This window comes from Lepidochelys kempii, chromosome 10, assembly GCF_965140285.1.
Source record: "Lepidochelys kempii isolate rLepKem1 chromosome 10, rLepKem1.hap1, whole genome shotgun sequence".
Lineage (NCBI taxonomy): Eukaryota > Metazoa > Chordata > Testudines > Cheloniidae > Lepidochelys > Lepidochelys kempii.
Genome location: NC_136389.1, coordinates 42,468,696 through 42,491,071, shown reverse-complemented (window position 1 = coordinate 42,491,071; position 22,376 = coordinate 42,468,696). Strand labels below are relative to the sequence as shown.

Here is a 22,376-nt window from a genome sequence, read left to right as displayed (position 1 = left end):
TAGCCCACTCTATCCCTCTGGTGGTGTCTTTTCTCCCAGGGGTCCAGAACACACTGGCAGATCGCCTCAGCAGGTCCTTCCAGTCTCACAAGTGGTCGATTCGTCCCAATGTCATCCACTCCATCGTCCTGAGGTGGGGGTTTCCCCAGGTCGACCTGTTTGCCTCACACAGCAATCGGAAGTGCCAAACATTCTGCTCTCTCCAGGGGCTCTCCCCGGGCTCTCTATCAGATGCCTTCCTCCTCCCGTGGAAGGGACAACTGTTCTACGCCTTCCCTCCATTTCCATTAGTCCACAAAGTCCTGCTCAAGTTGCGCAGGGACAGAGCACGGCTGATTCTGGTCGCCCCAGCGTGGCCCAGGCAACACTGGTACACCACGCTACTGGAGTTATCGGTAGACGCGCCGATTCTACTCCCACTTTGGCCAGACCTGATCTCACAAGACCACGGCCGTCTCTGTCACCCCGACCTGCAATCCCTCCATCTCACGGCATGGATGCTGCGTGGCTAACTCGGTCAGAGCTCCTCTGCTCCCACTTGGTGCAGTAGGTACTGCTAGGTAGCAGAAAAGCCTCGCTCGGTCTTCTCGGTAGATTTCATAAAGGTCTGGACCGTCTCTACCCTCATGAGATCTTAACCTGGTCCTTTCTAGACTTATGGGGGTCCCGTTCGAGCTGATGGCCCCATGCTCACTTCTCTACCTCTCTTGGAAGACAGCCTTCCTTGTGGCTATCACTTCGGCGAGGTGTGCGTCTGAGATCAGAGGTCTCACTTCAGAACCACCGTACATGGTCTTCCACAAAGACAAGGTGCAACTACGCCCTCACCCTGTCTTCCTTCCCAAGGTGGTTTCAACTTTCCACGTCAACCAGGTCATTTTCCTCCCAGTCTTCTACCTGAAGCTACATGCTACTTGGCGAGAGCAATGGCTACACTCCCTCGACATTCGTAGGACCCTCGCCTTCTATACTGAGCGTACGAGTCCGTTCAGAAAGACGACCCAGCTCTTTGTTGCAGTGGCAGACTGGATGAAAGGCCTCCCGGTCTCCTCACAGCGCGTCTCCTCTTGAATCACTTCCTATATCCGTGCTTGGTATGATTTGGCCAGTGTTCCGGCCAAGCCCCTCAATGCCCGTTCTACAAGGGCTCAAGCCTCATCAGCCACTTTCCTGGCACAGGTTCTGATATAAGAGATCTGTAGAGCAGCTACTTGGTCTTCAGCGCATACTTTTGGTTCTCACTATGCAATAGTCCAGCAGTCCAGAGACGATGCTGCATTTGGTTCAGCAGTGCTACATTCAGCAACATCTCACACCGACCCCACCGTCTAGGTAAGGCTTGGGAGTCACCTAATTGGAATCGATATGAGCAAGCACTCGAAGAAGAAAAGCCGGTTACTCACTTTTGTAACTGTTGTTCTTCGAGATGTGTTGCTCATATACATTCCAAACCTGCCCTCCTTTCCCTGTGTCGGAGTAGCTGGCAAAAAGGAACTGAGGGGATGCTGGGTCAACTGGGGTATATATCCAGCACCATGAAGGCGCCAGTCCAGGGGGCTCCACAGCCGACCCACCAGGTGTTGCTAGGGTAAAAAATTCTCCGATGATCGTACACGCGGCACATGCACACCTAATTGGAATGGATATGAGCAACACATCTCGAAGAACAACAGTTACAAAGGTGAGTAACCGTCTTTTCCTTCCATGAAACTAGAGGTTCTTTGAGATGTAGTCCCTATCTGTATTCCACTTCTCACCCTCTACTGTGGATCTGTTGGATTTGCAGTGAAGAAAGAACTAGACATGCGGATGGTCTGCCCTGCCTTTATCACCTCAGATGGAACCATGAGGTGAACCAAGGGTCGGTGCGTAGACCAACAGACACTACTACTTTCAAAATCTCCAGATCCAGATGCATGGTGCAGTGTAACTCAGATAGGCACCACACATCTCGAAGCTCCTCCAGTTACAGGTAAGTAACCTCCACTTAGTGAGTGGCTGTTTCCACGTTTTGTAGGTATAGCTAGTTGCTCAGGTTGTTTCCTGAGGAATTTGGAGCAGACTGCTCTTGAGAAACCAGAACTCCAACAGCAGAACGGTCAATTTGCATGTCTGGAGCAGGAAGTCAGATGCAGCCAGTTAATCCTAGATTAGCCCTTTGCAGAAACTCAATTTATAGGTAAAACAAATTAGTGTTCTGTAGAAATGCCTTCTTGGCTTTATAGTTTTGTGTTTATTGTAGCTTCACCAAAAAGAGGTAGAGAAGAAACTAGCTGCTTCATTGTTTTGAGCACTGTGTTTACTACTGAAGGGAAGCAATATACTGGGGTTAACTTGATAATCTCATTGTTTTTATTCAGTGTTTGATAACTTCATTGTCATTTTATTTACAAAATATTTGCAGATCCAGAGGTTCCATTAAACCTGGTGTTTCTGAGGCAACCTTCTCCACTTACCAAAGTTACTGGACAAAGTGCAGTTTTCCCATGTGTCACTGCAGGATTTCCAACTCCAGTTATCAAGTGGATGAGAAATGAAGAAGAACTTACCATAGAAGAGTAAGTAATGGCTTGTAAATTGAAATTGACTTTCCCGTTACCTAAACTTAGTAATATAGGAATTATTATGCCAAGTCAGACTTAGGGTTTTAGACCCTAAGTCCACGCAGCTTCTGCTTAATTTTAAAGTGACACAGTAGGTTCTGCTGTTCTAATGTGGGGGTCTTCAGGTTGAGGGTTGTGACAAGCCTTGTGCCATGTAGGGTGGGCAGACCGACTCAGTCAATCCAGAACAACAGTGGATCTAAACCACAGGAGTATCAGTATGATGCCACATGATTGCATGTGTTTGTTTGTTTGATATTTAAAAACAGGAAATTGCACACAAAACTGTTAAAAGAATGTTGAGGTTGCAAAGTCAAACATTCGAAAATAAGGAAATTCCAGAATTAAGGTTACCTTTGCAACCTAATTGGGCTCCCTTCTTCATATGCATTATGATATTCTTTAATTACATGATCAAATGCTATGTTTTCCACAGAATCCTTGCCTCATTCAGTGCATAGAAAGGACAGTACTCAATCAATGAGCACCTATTGAGAATTTTTTTTCCTCATTGTTCACTGTATGGTCCCATGCCTTATTTACTACATACTATTCAAACCCTGCTTTGAAGACATTTATTAATTTCCTCATGGGCTTTTTTTGTGGTGCTTATCTCTAGAGTATCTGAGTGGTTCACAAATATTAATTTATTTTCACAATACATTTGTGAGATTAGGTGGTAATATGCCCATTTTACAGATGAGAAACTGAGGCACAGAAATCAAGGTTGAAAGTATCCAATAATTTTGGTGTCCAGTATGAGATGCCTCGGACTTGATTTTTCAGTGTACATAGCATTATATAGCACTTTATATATTCAAAACCCAGCTCCCACTGACTTCAGTTGCAGCTCTAAGTGTTCAGCCCTTCATCAGTTCAGATCCGAGGGCCTCAATTTGAGCACCCAGAAACATAGGAGCATACAATTAGTGACCACACATGAGTTTGGTTTAAGCGCTTGCCAGGAGTCACACAGGGACTCTGTGACAGAGACAGGGATAGAATCCAGTTCTCCATGGTAGAATTCAACTGCCTTGCTCATGAAATCATCCTTTCTCTTCCTGTAATCTCCTGCGTGAATCACTATATATTTTACAACCTCTGCAACAGATGAGGCTGAGATCCTACAGACAAGTCTCCTTCATTGTACAACCTTGATTAATTGATTTAGGACTGAGTATTGCACGTCTTTTTCTAGATTTAAAGGCCAGTTGTCTAGAATGTAAGTGGGCGTGTGGGTCTTTTCAGGCCAGCCTCACAGGGTATGTCTACACTGCAATAAAACCTGCGGCTGGCCCATGTCAGCTGTCTCGAGCTCAGAGAACTCAGGCTGTGGGACACTACAATTGCAGTGGAGACCTCCAGGCTTGGGCTGGAGCCTGGGCTCCGGGACCCCATGGAGGACATGCAGGTGTGTCGGTCTCATAACCCAGGCACCAGACATCTACACTGCAGTTTTATACCTCTGCAGCCCAAGTCAGCTTACGTGGGAGAGCTGCGGGTGTTTCATTGCAGTGTAGGCATAGCCCCTGATGACTCCATACACTTGTATGAGCTAATGGTTACTACATCAGTGGACATCTAGTCTCTGAGAAAGATAGTTAAGAGGAATATTTCTTTTTCCTTTAAAGCTCAAAATAAATGTTCACCTCTACAAAAGAGAGGGAATAAATAAGGGGTTGGACCCTAAAAGCCTTTTTTTACATATTATGCTACAAAGTCTCTTTGGTCAGCTAGGGGACGAGAGAGGTATTTGGCTGTTGCTGGCTAAAGTTGATTCCATTTGTGTTATGGCACTTTCCTTAGAGAAGTGTATTTGTTGACATAAAGTTTATTTTGATGGTAATAAAGAAGAAAATTTGATTTGCCTCACTCTGCAGAAAATGAGTTCTTAATTCGTTTTTCATAGAACATAGTTCTCCTTTGAGTGATGGTCCCTATGTGTCTTCCAGTGTGAGTGCATGTACACTTCATGTGCATGAGACCAGAAGATTTTTTACTAGCAGTATCTGTTGGTTTGTGCCTGTGCCCACTGCCTCCTTGTGCTCTGAATCAAGGACACGAGGGGTGAAATTTATAGCCTGCTTCTCCAATTCCTTTTTGCTGCTTATGATTTGAGATGGAACCCCTGCAGTTTTGCTAGCTGTCCCTGTTTGAGTCTAGCTTTTTTCTGGAAATAGCTTATTGTTGGATCATTGTGTTTTACGAATTTAGGAGTTCATTAGTGTAGGTAGTGTTTCAGGGTGTAGGGGTTCCCTGTCCATCTCTCACCATGCACTATTTGGGATTCTTAATATGCCTAAGATCTCCAGTTTCAAATCCTGCATGGCCTGCACCTGGGTCTTCCTGGGGAGTGAGTCTCATGACTTGTGCTTATTTTGCATTAGAGAATCAGCAATCCTGTGAGTTCTGGTTCCAAACACACCTAATGAAGTAGACAATGAGGCCCCAGTCCCGACCCTTGGGGCACTCCACTTGATACCGGCTGCCAACTAGACATGGAGCCATTGATCACTACCCGTTGAGCCCGACAATCTAGCCAGCTTTCTACCCACCTTATAGTGCATTCATCCAGCCCATACTTCCTTAACTTGCTGACAAGTATACTATGGGAGACCGTGTCAAAAGCTTTGCTAAAGTCAAGAAACAATACATCCACTGCTTTCCCTTCATCCACAGAACCAGTAATCTCATCATAAAAGGTGATTAGATTAGTCAGGCATGACCTTCCCTTGGTGAATCCATGCTGGCTGTTCCTGATCACTTTCCTCTCATGCAAGTGCTTCAGGATTGATTCTTTGAGGACCTGCTCCATGATTTTTCCAGGGACTGAGGTGAGGCTGACTGGCCTGTAGTTCCCAGGATCCTCCTCCTTCCCTTTTTTAAAGATTGGCACTACATTAGCCTTTTTCCAGTCATCCGGGACTTCCCCGGTTCGCCACGAGTTTTCAAAGATAATGGCCAATGGCTCTGCAATCACAGCCGCCAATTCCTTCAGCACTCTCGGATGCAACTCGTCCTGCCCCATGGACTTGTGCACGTCCAGCTTTTCTAAATAGTCCCTAACCACCTCTATCTCCACAGAGGGCTGGCCATCTCTTCCCCATTTTGTGATGCCCAGCGCAGCAGTCTGGGAGCTGACCTTGTTAGTGAAAACAGAGGCAAAAAAAGCATTGAGTACATTAGCTTTTTCCACATCCTCTGTCACTAGGTTGCCTCCCTCATTCAGTAAGGGGCCCACACATTCCTTGGCTTTCTTCTTGTTGCCAACATACCTGAAGAAACCCTTCTTGTTACTCTTGACATCTCTGGCTAGCTGCAGCTCCAGGTGCGATTTGGCCCTCCTGATAACATTCCTACATGCCCGAGCAATATTTTTATACTCTTCCCTGGTCATATGTCCAACCTTCCACTTCTTGTAAGCTTCTTTTTTATGTTTAAGATCCGCTAGGATTTCACCATTAAGCCAAGCTGGTCGCCTGCCATATTTACTATTCTTTCGACTCATTGGGATGGTTTGTCCCTGTAACCTCAACAGGGATTCCTTGAAATACAGCCAGCTCTCCTGGACTCCTTTCCCCTTCAAGTTAGTCCCCCAGGGGATCCTGGCCATCCGTTCCCTGAGGGAGTCGAAGTCTGCTTTCCTGAAGTCCAGGGTCCGTATCCTGCTGCTTACCTTTCTTCCCTGCGTCAGGATCCTGAACTCAACCAACTCATGGTCACTGCCTCCCAGATTCCCATCCACTTTTGCTTCCCCCACTAATTCTACCCGGTTTGTGAGCAGCAGGTCAAGAAAAGCGCCCCCCCTAGTTGGCTCCTCTAGCACTTGCGCCAGGAAATTGTCCCCTACGCTTTCCAAAAACTTCCTGGATTGTCTATGCACCGCTGTATTGCTCTCCCAGCAGATATCAGGAAAATTAAAGTCACCCATGAGAATCAGGGCCTGCGATCTAGTAGCTTCCGTGAGCTGCCGGAAGAAAGCCTCATCCACCTCATCCCCCTGGTCCGGTGGTCTATAGCAGACTCCCACCACTACATCACTCTTGTTGCACACACTTCTAAACTTAATCCAGAGACACTCAGGTTTTTCTGCAGTTTCGTACCGGAGCTCTGAGCAGTCATACTGCTCCCTTACATACAGTGCTACTCCCCCACCTTTTCTGCCCTGCCTGTCCTTCCTGAACAGTTTATAACCATCCATGACAGTACTCCAGTCATGTGAGTTATCCCACCAAGTCTCTGTTATTCCGATCACATCATAGGTCCTTGACATCACCAGGACCTCCAGTTCTCCCTGCTTGTTTCCAAGGCTTTGTGCATTTGTATATAAGCACTTGAGATAACCTGTTGATCGCCCCTCATTCCCAGTATGAGGCAGGAGCCCTCCCTCACAGACATTCCTGCCTGTGCTTCCTCCCGGTATCCCGCTTTCCCACTTACCTCAGGGCTTTGGTCTCCTTCCCCCGGTGAACCTAGTTTAAAGCCCTCCTCACTAGGTTAGCCAGCCTGCTGGCAAAGATGCTCTTCCCTCTCTTCGTAAGATGGAGCCCGTCTCTGCCCAGCACTCCTCCTTCATGGAACACCATCCCATGGTCAAAGAAACCAAAGCCTTCTCTCCGACACCACCTGCGTAGCCATTCGTTGACTTCCACGATTCGACGCTCCCTACCTAGGCCTTTTCCTTCCACGGGGAGGATGGATGAGAACACCACTTGCGCCTCCAACTCCTTTATCCTTCTTCCTAGAGCCACATAGTCCGCAGTGATCCGCTCAAGGTCATTCTTGGCAGTATCATTGGTGCCCACATGGAGAAGCAGGAAGGGGTAGCGATCCGAGGGCTTGATGAGTCTCGGCAGTCTCTCCGTCACATTGCGAATCTTAGCCCCTGGCAAGCAGCAGACTTCTCGGTTTTCCCGGTCAGGGCGGCAGATAGATGACTCAGTCCCCCGGAGGAGAGTGTCCCCGACCACCACCACCCACCTTCTCCTCTTGGGAGTGGTGGTCGTGGAACTCCCAACCTCAGGACATCGCATCTCATGCCTTCCAACCTGCGGAGTCTCCTTCTGCTTTCTCGCCCCAGACATATCATCTGGTCCACTCTCCACAACGATACCTGTGGAGAGAACATGAAAGCGGTTAGTTACCTGTGTCTGTGATACTGGAACCCGGACATTCCGCTTACCTCTTCTGGAGGTCACATGTTGCCAAGCTTCTTCACTGGCCTCTTGGCTCCTCTGTGCAACCTGCTCTATATCTGTAGAGCTTTGTGCCCCTAGAAGCCTATCCTGAGTTTTGTCCAGGAAATCCTCAGTTTCCCGTATGCAACGCAGGGTTGTTATCTGTTGCTCCAGACCTTCAATCTTCTCTTCCAATATGGAGACCAGCTTGCACTTTGTACAGACAAAGTCGCTTCTGTCCTGTGGAAGCAAGACAAACATGGCACATCCAGTGCAGGTCACAACAGCTGAACCCCCCCCCCCTTCCATATCACCTTCCTACTACGAGCTTCCTCAGAGCAGTATGCAAGACGTAAGCCTCACTGGGCTCACTCCAGGCGAACTCCCAGGCAAACTCCTGCTGTGAGCTGCTCTGCTGTCCCCGCTGCTCAGCTGGTTCTCCGCCACTCAGCTGGTTCGCGAAGCTCTGGCTATTTTTAAACAGCCAGGCTTCCCTGTCGCAAACAAACAGACACCCTACTGCCCGCCCCCTGCAGGCTAGCAGCCAATCAGACACTCACTCAGGCTCTCACACTGTCCCCCCAGCAAACACACGCTCGGATACTTCCTCAGCAAGCAAACAAACACAGACTCGGATACTTACCAGTCCCAGGCAAACTCCTGCTGTGAGCTGCTCTGCTGTCCCCGCTGCTCAGCTGGTTCTCCGCCACTCAGCTGGTTCGCGAAGCTCTGGCTATTTTTAAACAGCCAGGCAAACCCAGTTAATCTTCCTGCAGCGCTTTCATCCTCATCACCTGATGAGGTGATGTCATTGGCTTTGCCATTGTCACCCAACAACTATAAACAGTTTAAGAACCTCCTGAAGAGTATTGTGGAGTCACTCCAGATTCCCCTGGAGGAAGTCCAGGGCCCCACTCACAAGTTGTTGAACCTCCTTCAGACTGCTGGGCCTAGCAAGGTGGTGCTTCTGATCAAGAAAACTATATTGGAGCCAACCAAGGTAATCTGGCATACTCTGGCCACCTGTGCCCTCTCCCCCAAAGGATCAATAAAAAGTACTTTGTACCATCTAAAGGGGAAAAATATTTGTTTTCTCACCCCACGTCTGATCAATCACCAGATGCAACAGACTGCACCAGCCTGGGTCTACTCCTTTAGACAAAGATGCCAAAAGATTAGATCTCTTTGCAAAGAGGAGTTCCTCCTCCACTAGTGTACAATTTCGCATTACAAATTGTCAGGTGTTAATTTCTAAATGTGATTTTATTAATTATAACAAACTGAGTTGACAAATAAACTTCTACAACAACTCAGACTTACCTGAAGACAGAGTCCATGCGATGAAGGACCTCATAGCTCAGCTTCAGATGAGTTCTCAGATTACAATTTGATCTTGTCAGGTCCTTCTAGACTACATGGCCACCTTCACCTATGTGGCACTCTTCACAAAGCTTCATCTCCAGTGCCTCCAGGCATCTTTATGGACAGTCTATTTTCTGAGCAAAGACAACCTGAACAAACAACTCTCAATTCTCAACAGTGTTCTAACATCATTCTCCCGGTGGGAGAACAAAGACACAGGGATCACACGTCTCGCAGAACTCTAGTTATGGTTAGGGTAAGTAACATTTCTTTTCTGTAGAATTTGATGAGTTCTTTTAAGACTGCTGCACGTGTGATACAACATTTGAAAGGACAGATGATTTTCTGTAGAAAGCAAACAGCTTTCCAGCTCCCTCAGCTAACGAAAGCTTATGCTCAAATAAATTTTTTAGTCTCTAAGGTGCCACAAGTACTCCTTCTCTTTTTGCGAATACAGACTAACACGACTGCTACTCTGAACTCTGTCTCACTATTCACCATAGTATTGTTTGAGCAGATTTAGTGAAAATTGGTGTTCTTCTCTAACGTGCAGTAAATCCTGCTGTGTGATCAAATGGCTACCATTCTGAAACCGAAGCTTCCATGGATGATTTACTATGCTAGTTAGTATCTTGTTTTCCCTTGATGTAAATTTTGGTTATAAATTCCACTTTAAAAACGTTAATCTATTCTGCACAATTACACACCACTGCTTATCTTCTTATGCAAAGTCTAGTAGAGAATACCCTTTTCTCATTGCAGTATTTTTCATAGCCTTCTGTTTCCCAGCCAAGTTGTAAAAATACCTAGTATCCATATACAAGACACCTGAACACTCATTCTATTTTTCTTTCCTGTTTCATTCCAGCACACAATCAAACATGTTGAGGTCTCTCCCAACCCTAATCTTCTATGATTCTATGTTAGAGTAGCAATTCCGATTCAAAATTCGAAATTTTTTTGAAGTATTTTTGTCCTTTGTATAAAGCAGGGTGAATTGGTTTAAATCAAAGTGATCTAATTCTTTGATTTTTTTAAATGATGATTTTAATCAGCAAGCAGGAAATCTTGACTTAAATCATCTATTTTAATCTTGTTTTGCAATTGTACTTTTTAGTTATTTTCCTGAAGAAAGATTCTCATTAGTTGGTAACTATCAAAATTTGGTATTTCTTTTTGCTACCCAGGAGGATATGCTTAACTGAAGCAATTACATAGCTTAACGTAATTTTTTTCAGATTCTTTGTTTATTTTTATTTTGTTAGAAAATGGTTAGTGATGCATTTCTATTTACTAGTTGATGCTTAATTTTATATTTGATTTGTGTTAAGCTGCATTTGGATGGAAATTTGAATTCAATTAAAAATGCACAAAACCAGCATTTTAAAATAGCTTTACATTAGTTAAATTTAAAAAAAAAAAAAAAAACCTTAAATGTGCTGGATACATAAAAACAAAATAAGTTTATCAAAATATGTTTTGCATTTAAAACTCTTATTTATTAAACAAAGAAAGTATGATCTGTAGTTAATATATTCAACTGATTGTTTCTAGTCACCAGGTCCTTCAAGATTTTAGAAGTAGTAGATCTCATCCTCATACTTCATTTTTATTCATCAATTGGTAAAGGAAAATAAGCTTTCCTTTTTCGACTCCTTATCGATTTCTCAACTCTGAATGAGCCAGTCAGTGAACTGAACTAACTCAATAAGCTAAAATGAAGTAAATATTCTCTATATCTGCAGACTGTCAAAAGGTGGTGTACCATCTCAGCAAATTCTGGTTCCAAGTGCTCGGATAGTGACTTCACCAGTTCAGTGGTTTGACTTTCCTTAAAACTTTGCCAGCCTACATGTACTGCTTGAATATTGTTTAATTTAAATTATTGTAATACATTATACTAAGTGTAGGCCTTAATATAGTGCGTCATAACTTCAAATTTAATCTTAAATAGATTTATTTTTGAAGAAAAATATATTTAAAATTCAAAAAATCGAGTTTAAATAAAATCTAATTTAAAAAAATCTATTACTCTGAGCTATTGGTAAATTCTGAAATAGCTTCTTTTTGCTAACTATAATACTTCTCCCTTATGACCATTCTCACAAACATAAACTTGCTAATTAAGGTCTGGACAGATTTTTTTTATGTACCACTGAGACTTCATTAAAAAAAGTTAAAGTTCATGTTAAAAAAAAAAATGAGCAAAGGGTGGGATCTAGTCCCCAAAGAGTGGACATGAAGTATTTGGGAGAGGGGATCTCCTTTCTGTGAACCCTGTAAGGTGAATGGAATACTGGGGGTGTCTGATTGGTTTGATTTCCAGTAAAAGACCTGATAGTTTCAGGAATGAAAATCAGGAAAGTGGAGCTGAAGACAAGAGGAAATATTAGAGGCGGAAAATAAAGCTGTTTTTCTTTAATCATGCTGTAGCGTTAGCTTTAACAGTACCCTTTTCTTACCACTAGACTCATTACTTTATTTGATAACATAACCATTTTACATTCTGTTTTTTAACTGTGGCAAATCACCCTTTATAGAATTAAAGAAATTGTCCTCTCAAGCTATGTGTTCAATTAGAATCTATAATTCTAAGAAAGCTTATTCTTAGCAATTCAGCGGACTGCGCCTTCTGGAAAGAATATTTATAATGTGAGCCAGATGCAGTGGATATATTTGGTTTGATGGAATGTTTATCAAAGATTTCAACAGGATTTAAAGTAAAGAAATATTTCATATTCCAGCATGAGTGAATTTTAATGGTGTCAGTCTTTGCAAGATTAAACAATTTCATGGAATTATTATTTGAAGCAAAGCTATGGGAGGCACATAGTAAATTGTGAAATTAGCTCCCCATGATAAAATATTTGCCAAACTAATTCCTTTCAAAACCTCCACTGAAATATTATTTTAAAAATCCTGGCTAACTCATACAAGGGTAAGACTCTAAGCACGTTTGTTACCCCAACATGTAGTGACATTGCCATGAGATTTACCAGTCACTGACTGCAAGAAATGACGTGTAACACTGCCTCATAGGTTCAGCAATGAGTGATGCAAGTCATGCTTTTAGAAGACAAGCCCTCCTCCCCCAGTCTGTGGGGGCAGAGGATAAAAGGGGTGGAGGGGATTTGGAGTTCTGGGGGGAGAAGTTGAGGGACAGAAGAGGCTGGGTTCTTGTGGGGGAAGATCTGGGGGCTAGAGGCCTGCATGGGCTGTGTGACAGAACGGGAGTTGCCTGGCTGTGGGGGAGAGGTACATTACGGGGTCTAGGCTGGAAGGCAAGATAGGGTATGGAAGATGGGATGTTGGGCAGCTGTGAGGGTGGGGGAGTATATCGGGGAGCAGTACTTACAGGAGAACATGACACAGCCCACTCCCTCTTGGCTTCTGTCTTGGGGGGGCTGATTGGGCTCAGCTTCCCGCTTTGAGCATTTTGATTTCCGGGGTAATTGTTTTTGAGTGACATTGCAACCTGGTGCATGGGGTCACAGTGCTACTCACTCAGATTTGACCCACCCAGCCGCCTGTCGTCATGATGTAGGGATCGCTGTGCCAAACCTGAGCACCACTGTGACCCCATGCTCCAGGTTGAAGCTCCTGGGTTGAGGAGCTGAGCCCAGACAACCCTGGCACATTCTGGTGAGCTAATTTTCGGTCATGAACCATAGGTTGAGAGACCCTATTTTAAAGCTTGTACTCTTATGTTTAGGTACGTGATCTGTCATAGCTAGAGAAAGGTAGGAGGAAGCATTGGTGCTTTGTGTGTGAAATAGATTAAAAGAAATGCAATACTGTAAATTATAGTTAACTGAAAGCTTCCCTTTCAAGAGTAAGTGGTTAATTAAACAGATCTTTTAAAGAAATGTAACTGATTAACCATCTCACATGCCAAAAGGCAATGAATAATCCCTTGTAAATGATTATCTAGCAAAATATTAGCTTCTTAGAAAGATTATAGCCAAACTGTTCAGCACACTGAAGTTACAGAGGAGTCTTTCTCAGTTGTCAAAAGGATGGACTATTCGTTTTGTGCACCATGCCAAAATGCATTTTTTAAAAACAATAATGGCCTCTTAAATCCAGTTGCCCATAGAAAATTAATTCTGCCTCCTTGTATGTCCAGCCTGTTCATGAGGCAGAGGTCCTGAGGAAAAATAGAACATGGTCTTGTAATTAAAAACTGTTTTGTTCTGTGTATACACAATCTAGTTTTTCCTAACTTCCAGGTGTTTGACTTTGCAATCTAAACTTTAAATGACCTTTTAAACATTTGTATATGTAATTTTCTAGAGATTTTTAAAAGAAAAATGGTAAAGACAAATTATATTATACAACTGTAATGCCTTTTTTCAAATAAATAAGCAGCAGCATCAGGGTTTTGAGTCCTGGAACTTCAAGTACTTGCATCATAGGCCTTTACCTCTTGAACTACAGGACTAACTGTATTAGCTGGCAACAGGAGGAGTTTTTTATGCTAAGGTGTTTCTGGTGCTCTATGCTAGGTCCAGGGTTGAGTATTTCTTTCAGATCTCTCCCCCTTAACCGCTACTGCAGCTGCTCTAGCAGTGCCCACATGTTTCCAGCATAGTGTTCGGTGGTGGCTGCATGGGTCCCAGCAATCAAGAATATTCACATTCCGTTATGTTGGCATGCTGCCAAAATTCTCTTGAGGCACACAAGTGGCAATTTTTAACAATTTATAACTTAGCTAAACCCAAATGGAATTTCAGGGGACAAAGAAAAGATACTTTTCTACCCTGTGGGCTTTCTCTCTGCAGGATTTCAAAGTCCTGTTGCAAATCATATAGCTGTTTGAGCTTCTGCAGAAAAGATTACAAGCATACTTTATAGTGGAAAGTGTTGGGCTAACTAAATGTAAGGGTTGCTACCAGCTTTTCCTATGTTTGTTCATCTATGGAAATATGATATTTAAATTCAGCACCCAGAAAATGCATTCTTCTAGCAAGGTTCTATTCAATAAAAACATGGTATTGTGTATCATGAACTGGGGTAATTTTTTCTATTTTTTTTAAAAACATTTTTTGGTCCCTTTCCATCAGTGTGAGTTTGAGTTTCAGAATGGCAACAACATATATAACTGCGAGCAGTCTTGCTGCTTAATGTGGTAATGTACCTTTTCGCATATCTCCGAACCAAACCAGTATTTGCTTTGTATTTAATATTTTAATCTCTCAGAAAGCTAACTCGAGCAAAAGCAGTTTCAGTAAAGAAAATAAGAGAAATGAGACATTGAGGAAAAGAAGAGGGTACTTTTCACAGGAAGGGTATTTTTGTGTTGAGCACACACCACCTACCCAAAAAGATCTATTAATTGGGAATTTAAATGATTCATGATGAAATGCCTATTTCAAAAGTCAGAATAAAAAAAGGTGTGCTGCTGCAGCACAGAACTGCTGTTCAAATGTAGCTGGTTGAAAAGGCTTCCCTATATAATCTTTTTGTGTTGTTTTGATCTAAGTGTATAACTTGTTTTTCAGACTTTAATTTATTCTTTCAGCCAAACACAGTATGCAGTAAGAGGTCCAGCTAGAAAAGTGAATCAATATTATTGGCAGGAATGGTAGTACCTACTACATTTAAGCAGTGATACTACTTGACAGCATTCTGAAAGTTCTGCTTGTGAGGCTGAAATTTTCATTTGTGGCCTCTGCCCAAAGATGAATTTTATTGGAAAGTATGAGCAAAACCAGTTAATCTGTGTTTGAATACAAGGAGAGTAGGAGCACAATACTTATTATGAAATATAATAATGCTCTCGACCATTTTTAACAGCTCTACAGTCAAAATGGGTGTAGATAGAAAGGTGAATAGGGCATCATATAGCTCTCACTGAGAAGTGCCTTTGATTGTTTTGATATAAAATGGTTTTGAGTTTACTGAATTCTGAGCTGTTGATAGCAGTGTTGCCAACTCTCATGATTTTATCACAAGTCTCGTTGAGTTTGGGTTTTTTTGTATACCTGTGCACCCCCCCCCTCCAAAATTCAGTTAACAAGTGTGTTCTTTGAATGCTTGCATATGTCCGTTCCACTGTAGGTATGTGTACACCCTGTGCATAGCTGTTGGAGAACTTCTTCCCTCATCAGTAGCTGTCAGGGCAGCCCAAACACCCACAGCTATCATGCAGGTATAAGAAAGCAGAGCCACCCCGACCTCCCTCAGTCCCTTCTTACTACCAGTGGCAGTTCTTGGAGCAATTTCAGACTTGTTGTGACAAGTGCTTCCCTCACTTCTCTCTCTCTTTTCCCTTTTACTGTTAGAAGTTAGTTAGTTAGTTTAGCTAGTTTTTAGCGGAAGGTTTTAGTTTTAGGTCTTTTTTGACTAACTTTTATCTTTCAGTGTGAGGAATGGTACAGGAATGGTGCCTCACTCACTGAGGTTTAAGGTCTGCCAGACTTGCAGGAAGCCTACACCAGTCAGCAGCCCACACCCAGCATGTCTGAAATGTTTGGGAGAATCCCACATCGGTGACAAGTGTCAAATTTGTAAAGGACTTAAGCCCTGCTCAAAGAAAGATAGAGTAGTGAGGCTCAAGTGTTTACTTATGGAGGCAGCACTTTGCTGTCCATTGGAGTTGTCACATATGGAAAATGCCCCAAACACTTCAGCGTCAGTATGGAACACCCCACGGGAGATGTCTGTGGCTCTTGGTTCCTTTCACTGGTGCCAAAGAAAAGGCATAGTCCCTCCTTAGGTTTAGTAGCACGCTCAGGAGTGTGTGAGGTTCTGTGGCCTGCAATATGCTAGATGATCACGATGGTCCCTTCTGACCTTAAAGTCTATGAGTCTGAATCTAAATTTGTCATACTGAAGCTGGGTAGAGGCAGAGACTCTGCAAGATGTTTGAGGGACAGATGGTCCCTAGAGAAGTCATTCCCTAAGAAGTATATTAGGAAAAACTTTTTCACTGGGAGGGTGGTGAAGCACTGGAATGGGTTACCTAGGGAGGTGGTGGAATCTCCTTCCTTAAAGGTTTTTGTAGTTTTTAAGGTTTTTAGTTGGGGTTGGTCCTGCTTTGAGCAGGAGGTTGGACTGGATGACCTCCTGAGGTCCCTTCCAATCCTGATATTCTATGATTCCATGATTATAAGAAGGGATTGCCCTCTGGAACCTGTGTCAGGTCCGTTGAGGCTGTCCACTGAAAGATCCTTGTATCAGGGTCATCAGTCATTGCCACTGTCAACCATCCCAGAGGCATGTGCAGCTGCAAGGCACCTGCTTAGCCTCTCGGTGGCAATATCCCTGGTAGTAATGGAAGGCTTACAGTAGGTACCTATGCCTGTGGCTCCTACCTCACCATGTCAGGAACCTGGGGCACCTTTACCTCCCAAACTTCCACAAAAGCAAGTGCAGTTAAGAGGCAAGTCTCCAATGATATCTCCATTACCACTGTCCCCGGGCTCAGGCTTCCTATCCCCAGATCCAACTAGTTTTGCTCCTCCATTGTCAGAGGCTTCAGACTCGGAGGTATATTTATCTGTGTCCCAGTCAAGAGGGAAAGTCTATGCTTCATCAGAGACTTGGGCACCATGGCTCATGCAGCAATCACAGCACTGGGTTCCTCCAAAAGGGCAATGGCCAGGACAAGGATGGGTCCCATGCCCATATCAGTGGACATTCTGGACTCTGTGGGACATCCCTTCTCCCTCAACTCTCATTCACTGTCCTCAAGGTCACTCCTGTGTGGCACTACAACTGTGACATTACTCTCCAGTTCCTAATACCGAGATTGGTATTGAACAGCCAGAAGTCACTCTGATGGCTTCTCCAATACACCACAACCTCAGAATCCTGTTGCGTCATCGTCTTCATCACCAGGTGAAGCTGTTGAGGTAGCAAACGATTTGCCACCACCAGAGGGCCACAGGGCTCATCAAGATCTATTAAGAAAGGTGTCCTCTGTTCTGGGATATTCAGTCAGAGGAGCTGCATTGAAAGGTCTCACAAGTTGGTGGATGTTCTGGTATCGGCAGCCCCTGCAAGAGTGATTCTGCTGATTAGCAAAGCCATTATGGAGGCAGTTAAGGCATCCTGGCAGACACACTCCTCCTTGCCTCCTGAAGCAAAATAAGCTGAGAGAGGAGGTATTATATCCCTCTAAGGGATATGAACACTTGTTTTCTCATCCTGCCCCAGGCTCCTTTGTAGTGGCAGCTACTAATGAGCAAGAGAGACAAAGACATGAAGCATCAACACCAAAAAGCAAAGATTCTCATCTTTGTGCAGATCATAGACTCGTAGAAGATTAGGGTTGGAAAAGACCTCAGGAGGTCATCTAGTCCAACCCCCTACTCAAAGCAAGACCAGCCCCAACTAAATCATCCCAGCCAGGGCTTTGTCAAACTGGGCCTGAAAAACCTCTAAGGATGGAGATTCCACCACCTCTGTAGGTAACCCATTCCAGTGCTTCACAACCTCCTAGTGAAATATAGTTTTTTCCTAATATCTAACCTAGACCTCCCCCACTGCATCTTGAGACCATTGCTCCAGATAACACAAAGCTGGCGGGGAGGGAGATGCAAACACTTTGGAGGCTAAAGCTAAAATTTAGAGCAGAGATGGGCAAACTACGGCCCATGGGTCACATCCGGACCGCAGGACTGTCCTGCCTGGCCCCTGAGCTCCTGCCTGGGGAGGCTAGCCCCAGCCCATCCCCTGCTCTTTCTCCTCCCTCCCAGCTATGCCACCACACGGCCAGCACGGCTTGTGCCCGACCACCTCCCAGGCTTTCCAATAAGCCAGTCCTGCCACTCTGAGTGGCATGGTAAGGGGGTGGGGAGCGGTGGGAGGAGGGGGTTGGATAAGGGCAGGAGGGTCCCGGGGGGGCAGTCAGGGAGTGGTTGGATGGGGTGCAGGTTCGGGGGGGGGGCGGCCGGCCAGGGGACAAGAAGCTGGGGGGGTTAAATAGGGGGTGAGGTCCCAGGGGGGCGGTTAGGGGCAGGGGGTCCCAGGAGGTCAGGGGACAGGGAGCGGGGGGGGGTTGGATAGCGGGTGGCGTCCTGGAGAGGGCAGTCAGGGGACAAGGAGCGGAGGGGGTTGGATAGCGGGTGGGGTCCTGTGAGAGGGCGGTCAGGGGGCAGGAAGTGGGAGGGGCGGATAGGGGGCGGGGGCAGGCTGTTTCAGGAGGCACAGCCTTCCCTACCTGGCCCTCCATACCATTTCACAACCCCAGTGTGGACCTCGGGCCAAAACGTTTGCCCACTCCTGATTCAGAGGGATCTTCATAAGTTGGAGAACTGGGCTATAGACAACAAAATGAAATTCAACAAAGATAAAAGTAAGGTGCTACACTTAGGGAAGAAAAATCAAATGCACAAATACAGAATGGGGGATAACTATTCATCTTCAGCCATGTCCCTTCACATTCAGGTGGACTTTTGGAGGACCATGTTTCATTGCTGCAGACTATGCAACAACATCGACCCACTCTTTGCCTCCAAATCTTCTGTCCTTGATTTATTTTATTTTTTTTTTTTTTTGAGAGAGAGAGAGAAAGATTACAAGAAAGGACTTGCAGGTAACAGTTTCTGCTGTCTTCCTCTTAGCTAGTGTAGAACCAGCCAGCTGTGCTGTTCACCTGCACAAGCACCATTGCTTAAGGCAGTCATGATACTAGGACTCCCAGTATGGCCTTCCTGGAACATGGACTTTCAACCTAATTCCCTAAGCTCTTTTTAAAAAACAAACAAAACCTTTTTAACCTCTCTGAAGTGTTGTTTTCCCTTGTATATAATCTCCATAATTACTTTTACCTCATTTTTTTGGGTCATCCAACTGGAATTGTCCATAGAAGAGCCTTGTCTCTAAGTCTTCCTGGACATTTGTTCTCAGTCTGTTTCCTAATTTGTATCCACACGGAACTATTCCTTTTACATAATTTGAAGGAAATTCTTTATTTTTAATTTTTTTTAAACCAGCACGTTCAACAGAAAAGTTGGTTCACAAATTGGAGTACAGACCTGTAAATTATCTGGATAGAACAGTCTTGGGAAAAATTAAATGTCCTTCTATTCTTTGTGGTGGACATAAAATAGAAGAACGTTCCAAATGCCTCTCTCTAATAACAAATAATCCTTGCAATTATGTTAGCATACCACTTCCAATGATAGAATCCTAATTTAAAATGTTTTAACAGAGGAAGCACATAGGTTGAGTATTGTATTTTGTCCACTTGCCTTTTAATAAAATTATAAAGGAAAAAAGTAATTATACTGGCCAGAACTTACACAAAAGTATTTTTAGTTTTGGACCTTCCACTTGGTCAAACTCAGAAAGATTGGATTGCTCTAATTAATTACTAATTAATAACTATAGACCAGTGAACCCTAGATTTTACTATATTAATCTATGTCAAAGACTACTTTAGGAGAAAAATCTGGCTCTGCAGTTCCAGAAGAGGCAGCTGCTCTTCTTCTATTTCCCACTTTTATTGGAGGATTTGGATGATTTGGAATTTATCCAGTCAACCAGGCTTTTGTTGTTTGTTTCTCAGTTTTGCTTTTTGTTAGTGACGTGTGTACTTGTATTGTGTACAGTTGTTTAAAATTAAATTTTACAAGAACTCATAGAATCATAGAATATCAGATTTGGAAGGGACCTCAGGAGGTCATCTAGTCCAACCCCCTGCTCAAAGCAGGACGAATCCCCAACTAAATCATCCCAGCCAGGGCTTTGTCAAGCCTGACCTTGAAAACCTCTAAGGAAGGAGATGCCATCACCTCCCTAGGTGTAACCCATTCCAGTGCTTCACCACCCTCCTAGTGAATTTTTTTTTTCCTAATGTCCAACCTAAACCTCCCCCACTGCAACCTGAGACCATTACTCCTTGTTCTGTCATCTGCTACCACTGAGAACAGTCTAGAGCCATCCTCTTTGGAACCCCCTTTCAGGTAGTTGAAAGCAGCTATCAAATCCCCCCTCATTCTTCTCTTCCGCAGACTAAACAATCCCAGTTCCCTCAGCCTCTCCTCAGAAGTCATGTGCTCCAACCCCCTAATAATTTTTGTTGCCCTCTGCTGGACGCTTTCCAATTTTTCCACATTCTTCTTGTCGTGTGGGGCCCAAAACTGGACACAGTACTCCAGATGAGGCCTCACCATTGTTGACTAGAGGGGAACAATCACGTCCCTCAATCTGCTGGCAATGCCCCTACTTATATAGCCCAAAATGCCATTAGCCTTCTTGGCAACAAGGGCACACTGTTGACTCATATCCAGCTTCTCATCCATTGTAACCCCTAGGTCCTTTTCTGCAGAACTGCTGCCTACCCATTCGGACCCTAGTCTGTAGCAGTGCATGGGAGTGAGGAGTGTTGAAAGATTCTTCTAAATATAAGGAACAGCACATAAGAAAGCTGGATATAATGGGAGGATACCTAAGGAGGGAGGCTAGAAGTATTGTTGTTTGTTGGTTTGGTTCATGAAAAAGCACTCACGTGGCTTACATAATAAAATCTGAAGATAGGTATTTTTTTCCAAAGAAGACAAAAGTCAGCCCTGAATGTTTATATGGGGGAGAGTTTGAAAGTTTAGTCTTCCCACAATGTTTTAGATCTGTAAGTTTAGTTTTCCCACTGTCTTCCCACTGTTTTAGTGTAGGAAGCCCTTGTAGAACAAGTTTTATTTTGGAGCTCTTGTATACAACTCAAATGGCTGCCTTCTTTACAAAAATGCAATTATGCAGAGTATTTACAGCCATTTATTTCTTAGGTTGCATAGATGCTAAGCTTGGCTTTTGATATACTTGACTTAACCACTTTCCAGCTATGGCTGGAGTGGTTTTAGTGCTGGGAAAATTATTCTTTGAAGGCAGTGATTGAATACTTACATCTTTCATGAATTTTAATTACAGTATTTTAAAATCACTTGAGTTGCATATAACTCATAAGATTTGAAGCTTGAAATTGCAAAAAATGCATTAATATTGTGTGGGATGTATACTGTTGAATTTAAACCTATATTTAAATAACCAGTCTAGTTAAAAACACACCATTCCTCTATGTTAATATACCATTAAAGAATCCAACCTCAGAAGTGATGTAATCAGCTATTTTTTCAGTGTATTTAGAAGTTTAATTTGGATACCTTCCATATTTCCTTCAATCAGTACTCCATACATATTAGTTTGTTTGCTACATTACCTATATGTCCTGTCTTGCACAGCTCTGAAAGATTTCTGTTGCTGGCGGGAGGGAGCCTGGAGATCAGTGATATCACAGAAGATGATGCTGGGACATATGCCTGCATTGTGTATAATGGGAATGAGACAATTGAAGCTCAAGCAGATCTTACAGTTCAAGGTATGTAGAATGTTTAGTTTTGAGAAAGAACTGATCTCCACGTATGTATATATTCAGGGGTTTGTTCTTGCACGTTCATTGATTTCAAAAGGGATTCAGATTTTTGTTCTTTCTACAATAAAACCAAAACCAACAACCTGAGTTGGTTTCCTAGAAATGTCACATGATTATACTCATGCTGTTTTTGTACTCTTTGTATTGTTAATGATTTCATAAACACTCTAATGAGGAATTAAATTTTTATACATACATATTAACCACATTGAAGACAGTTGCACACATCAGATGAGTACGACAATATTACAAGTTTGGCACCATAAACTTTCCTAAAGGGAACAGTCTCTAGGTTATTAGGACTGCAAGATGACCTGCCTTTATAATTACCTTCTAGGTCTTACCTGAAAAGGACACTGTCACAGGTATTTTTCATAATCTGTAAAGATGTTACTGTCTTAGAGTAACCCACTGGAAAAATATAAAACTGAAATCAGTTTATTCACCTCATTTCCTCTTCTGTTGTGTGCATACCATTTACGTGTAAGGTTGCTCCTGAATGCTATTTTTTTTAATAGAAATAACATCGAGACATATATTTAAAGACACTGTTTCAGTTATGTAAACTTTGCAAAGAAGTATACAAATAAGGTAAGTTCTCTAGAGGGCACAGAAAGTTAGGTGAAATGTTGGCACCTCTTAATCCTTGCCATGCCTCGCGAGGGATCTCAGGTATGAATTTTTAATTGGAACTTTGTTCTACTACAAGATATAGAAATGCCCCCGAATGCCCGATTGGTGCATATATGATGCATCTTGTCATAGAGCATGACTGATTGGTTTACAGTGGGTTGCACAGTAATGACGGCTGCTTTTATAAAAATAATTTTTAAAAAAACCCACAACGTTGTTTTGCAG

At 43.5% G+C, this 22,376-nt stretch overlaps 1 protein-coding gene across 12 annotated transcripts in view; it reads left to right on the top strand.

Annotated features, from left to right (window-relative positions):
* NEO1 (neogenin 1) overlaps positions 1-22,376 on the top strand; it is a 507,651-nt gene that overhangs the window by 262,204 nt on the left and 223,071 nt on the right. For all 12 annotated transcript variants that reach the window (XM_073363103.2, XM_073363101.2, XM_073363105.2 and 9 more), the window contains exons 4-5: positions 2,405-2,558; positions 21,328-21,464. In XM_073363103.2, the coding sequence (XP_073219204.1) occupies positions 2,405-2,558; positions 21,328-21,464 (291 nt within the window). The remainder of the gene's footprint in view (positions 1-2,404; positions 2,559-21,327; positions 21,465-22,376) is intronic.